Raw genomic sequence first — 4,785 nt, forward strand, 5'->3', positions numbered from 1 at the left:
ATCCCGCCGAGGTCGACGCTTCCCTTCGTGGCCGATGAAATAATGTGCCAGTGAAGTACTGGGGTCAATGTAATCGCCTTAACCGCGATTATTCATTTTATTTCATTTTATGTCAGGTGGCACGTTGGCAAATTTCTTAGCATATCGGACAAAGAGCTCAGTGGTATTTCTTCCGGCTTTTTACGTTCTTAGATCATATACAGAACGAAATCAACTTTGCCTTTATCTTTTCAGGGTCGATAAAATAGATTCCAGTCAGACACAGGATCGATGCCATCGACGAAAAGAGTTCGATAGAATAAGTACTAAGCTGAGAAAGACTAAGTCCTGGAGTCGATCTGTTCGACTAAAGGCGGTGCTCCAGCATGGCCGCAGTCAAATGACTGAAATAAAGAATAAAAGAATATTGTTTAACTCCAGGTATCTTCGAATCCTTAAAATAATCTCATGGATCCCTAGAAATCGGTATCAACTATTTGAAAACTCCTTATCTAATACAACGTATATCCCCAACTTTTGTTTTAAAGACAGCAAGGTGTGAATTGAGGAAGATATGCCTACTATTTCTTGCTGGCCGACCTACCATCTTAAGGTTTCTGTGTTTACTTGACTGGAAGAAATAGAAAATTCGAACGCTGAATCGCGCCTTGCTTACCGTTAGCTGTTTCTAAAGTGTCACATTCGTAAGGATCAGATCTTGTTATAATCTCGTACAAGATGATCCCAAAGCTATACATATCACCCTTTTGACTGCTTCCTGGGATAATTTCTCTCAAATGCTCAGGTGCCGTCCAGAATTGATCTACAATTGAATATGCATCAATACATTATTAATTAATAGCTGATGCTTCTTAAACGTTATATTCCATTGTCTACATACACTTCCAGTGGCCCGGGAACGAAATTTGCTTAGAGGACGCAGACTCAGGCCCAAATTTTTTACAAGCAAGGTCGATTGATTTTTTTCAATCTTAATATCAAAACAAACATAGCTATGATAATATATATTTTTTTATTATACATCAACCTTTTTTGAGCTTTTTTCAGTCATGACTCCATTTTTCATCACGAGATGAAGTGCTTTTGCTCGTGACTTCGAAGGTAGTATATTTAGAAGCCCGACAGTATCTAACAGTTCGTGCTCCGTTATAGAGCATTAAGCGACATCAGTTCCTTGTATTACACGTTGCACGTGGTAGGGTGTAGCTCAGTGGAGCAGGAGGAAATGAAGAAGAATTAATTATCTATTTATCCTACAAAGTAATTAATTAATTATATCAGTGAATAAAAATTACCTTCCAATATTTTTTCCATAGAGAGTTCTCCTTTGTCTCGTTTCTGGCGGATACTCGGAATACCAAAATCTGCAATTTTCAGCACCCATCTATTGTCAATCAGGCAGTTGCTACTCTTCAAATTGCCGTGTACTGCCAGGTCTGATTTGTGAATGTAATTCATTCCCTGTTGATGAAGATATTTCACTTAAGCATAGCGACACTAATAACCTGGTGTTTTGAACTCAATATAGATATGTTTCAGAAAGAAACATTAGTTGAGTACAGAGCGTAATATGAAATGAAATTAATGACAAAGGAACAGAAAATTATGCTATGAATTTCGCTAGCTTACAGCTGTTTCTGTTATGACATGCAGTACTTTCAAAGTTGAGTGCTTGTACCTCACATTAAAGCTTCTTTGGAGTTTCTAAAATGATGTGCCTCCATCCATCCATCCATCCATCCATCCATCCATCCATCCATTCATCCATCCATCCATCCATCCATCCATCCATACGTATGTACATACATACACATATATAGTCCCTGAGTAAATATCAAGCGCTTGAACATATCTGGCGTTAATTCGTCCAGTTTGAACTTTTCACATTCTCTGTTAATTCTGCCAGCATATGTGATGTAGTTCTCCTCGTTGTTCTTTTCTAGGTTCAAACCTTTCCAGCGTGTATTGAGCAACGAGCTTTTCTCACTAAAAGTTTTACACAACATCTCTATTGTATTTCTAAAGTTTATGTCAGAAGGGTTTTTTGCTGTAACGTTCGTGTTCTCCTGCTGTTAGTTTTCATAAGATTAGACGCGCTTTCATATCGTCGTCCTATCTTTGCACTCTTTATTGAAGATCTGTTCGTATCTTCTATAGTACGCTTCGAAGGTAATTCCTTCGTCTGGCTCATATTTAAATTCCGTTATTGAGTTTGCAACGTAATCTGGTGAGAACATCTTTTCAGAATTTTTGGATGACTTACTAGTTATTAATTGCAGCATTTGTTGTTGTATGTTGTCGTTCTTGCAGCAGCCGATGTTGTTGTTCCTGCAGTTGTTGTTGCTGTTTTTGCAACTCGAGCAAACCGGCCTGCAAATCTTCCATAATTTTACGCTTTTGCATACCGTAAAATTCGCACATAAAAATTTTGTGAATTTCGTAACTCCTTGCGAGTTTGTTTAATCCTGGTGAGTTTGTTAATTCCTCGTCGCCACTGTTGTAATCCAACGTCGGACTGTTATAATGTCCACTCTCGTATAGCAGTATAGTCAGTTAGACAGGTAAGATGCGATTATCTATGACCGACTACCCAGACTTCTTGACGTCACAGTATTTGTAACGACTAGCACATACCATTCGCCACGTGGAAGGGGTGTTCCATTATTATTATTATTATCATCCCTATAACAGTAGGTCCCTTCCCTCTCCCGGTACTTGACAAGCACTTTATTTAAATCGATCCAGTAAGGATAAAGAAAAGAAGAAAAAATGGAAATTTGACCGCAGTGAAATATAAACTCAGAATGCAACGAATCGGCAAAAATACCGCTAAGCATTTTTTCCGACCCCATAATGATTCTGCCAGCTCACAGTAGCAACAACAGCAACACTGACTGCAAAAAACTACAACGAGAACAACGACAATTAACGATAACAACAACATCAATAACAACAATATAGTAATACTTCAGTCACTTACATTGACCAAGTCACTAATCATAGAAAACATTGTCATCCATTCTAATTTAATGTTGTCGTTGAATATAATGTCCTGTTAATAGACAGATATATATCAGTAGAAAAGCAGATAAACACAAAACACTTGATGCGTATATTTACAGGGAATATAAAATAGAAAGTATGGAATAAAGAAACAAAGTGAATGAAATAATGTAATAATCTTATCCAGACAGATGTTTCGAGAGCCCTAAGGCTTATGCCGTAAGCACTTTCATATATGATAGAGATCGATGATATCGGAGGGTTACCTGAGCACTAATCTGTGGGTATCTATGCCACGCTTGATTCGCGCGTTCTTACACACACACACACACACACGTATACGTATATTAGCATGGACAAGACTGTTGTAATGTTCCAGCCTGCACCAGGAAATCCATATGTGAAACCAGCTATCTTGGTTGAAGGAACAATTCTGAAGGTAGTAGACAAGTTTGTCTACCTGGGCAACACGCTCAGCCATTCTTGCTCCCTGGATGAGGAAATATCTTTTAGGTTGCAGAGAGCAACTAATTCCTTCTGGTCTCTTCAGTCTCGTGTCTGGTCCCAGCATGGTATCGCAAGGCAAACAAAAGTTGCTGTGTACCGTGCATGTGTACTGACATCGCTCCTCTACTCATGTGAGACATGGACTCTGTACAAACGTCAGGTAAGGGTCCTTGAACGCTTTCATCAGAGATGTCTCAGATACATTCTCAATGTTGGCTGGACCTCAAAAATGTCCAGACACACAGGTCTTGAGGACAGCTGATATCTTGAGAATTGAGGCGATGGTGCACAAGCACCGGTTACGTTGGACTGGACACCTTATTAGAATGAAGGATAGCAGGATTCCTAAGCAGATGCTATATGGAGAACATACATACATACATATACACGCGTGGTATGAAGGTCAGCAAGTATTAGAGCTCTTAATCATTTAAAAGAGTAAAAATATTCTGAATAATATCCTTTAAATTAGAATCTATCACCGTAGACAAGGTAGAACATATTAATTAAAGCCTCTCGTAATTAGTAAACCTTAATGAAACACGTAGTCATGTCTGGAACGGAGGCTTTCAATCGTATATTTTTTCAATGTCGGACTGGGAGCTCACAGCAACAATAACAGCTAGCAAGCCTCTTGATCAGCAAATAAGGATGCCAGCGCGTAAGTGCTCGATCTGTTAGAAATAGCAGTGAAATCTCCCACAAATCAAACTATCCACTAGCAAACACCGCTGTGGTTGGAAAGCGTATATACTCTGGCCGAGGACATAAAATTTGAACTTAACACAATGCAAATTAAGAAACACTAATTAATTACAGAACACTCCTGCTGATTACACTGCCAAATAGATTTCATTATCAGATAATTTAAGGCTTGCATCTTGCGGTGTGTACGAGACACGAACCTACGACAAACAGCTTGTATGTAATATAGAAATTTATCAACAAGAGCTAGCTACTTCTCTTTCTACTTTAGTATGGAAAAAAGAAAGTTTAATGGTGTATCTCACCCGTAAGCTACCCTTGGAGCAGTAGCTGGTTATGATGGTACATAACTTCTCACTGACACACAATCCCAGAAATTTATTGATATTTTCGTGGTGCATTTCATAAATCTGGGGGAAAAAGCAGATGCACTAGTAGTTGTAGTTTAGTTCTATAGTGAGATAGAGAGATAAATAGATAGGTAGGTAGATAGATAAAAAGATGGATAGTTGGATCGGAAGGTGATGGACAAAAAGGTTAGTATATATATATATATATATATAATATAAT

General features: G+C 38.3%; 1 protein-coding gene across 1 annotated transcript in view; it reads right to left on the reverse strand.

Moving 5' to 3' along the window:
• The window catches only part of LOC106880844 (atrial natriuretic peptide receptor 1), a 27,703-nt gene that overhangs the window by 4,817 nt on the left and 18,101 nt on the right, over positions 1–4,785 (reverse strand). The window contains exons 11-13 of the mRNA XM_014930977.2: positions 2,981–3,052; positions 1,296–1,461; positions 607–802 (exon numbers count right to left, since the gene is read on the reverse strand). Of these exons, the coding sequence (XP_014786463.2) occupies positions 607–802; positions 1,296–1,461; positions 2,981–3,052 (434 nt within the window). The remainder of the gene's footprint in view (positions 1–606; positions 803–1,295; positions 1,462–2,980; positions 3,053–4,785) is intronic.

Source organism: Octopus bimaculoides, chromosome 15, assembly GCF_001194135.2.
Source record: "Octopus bimaculoides isolate UCB-OBI-ISO-001 chromosome 15, ASM119413v2, whole genome shotgun sequence".
Taxonomy (NCBI): domain Eukaryota; kingdom Metazoa; phylum Mollusca; class Cephalopoda; order Octopoda; family Octopodidae; genus Octopus; species Octopus bimaculoides.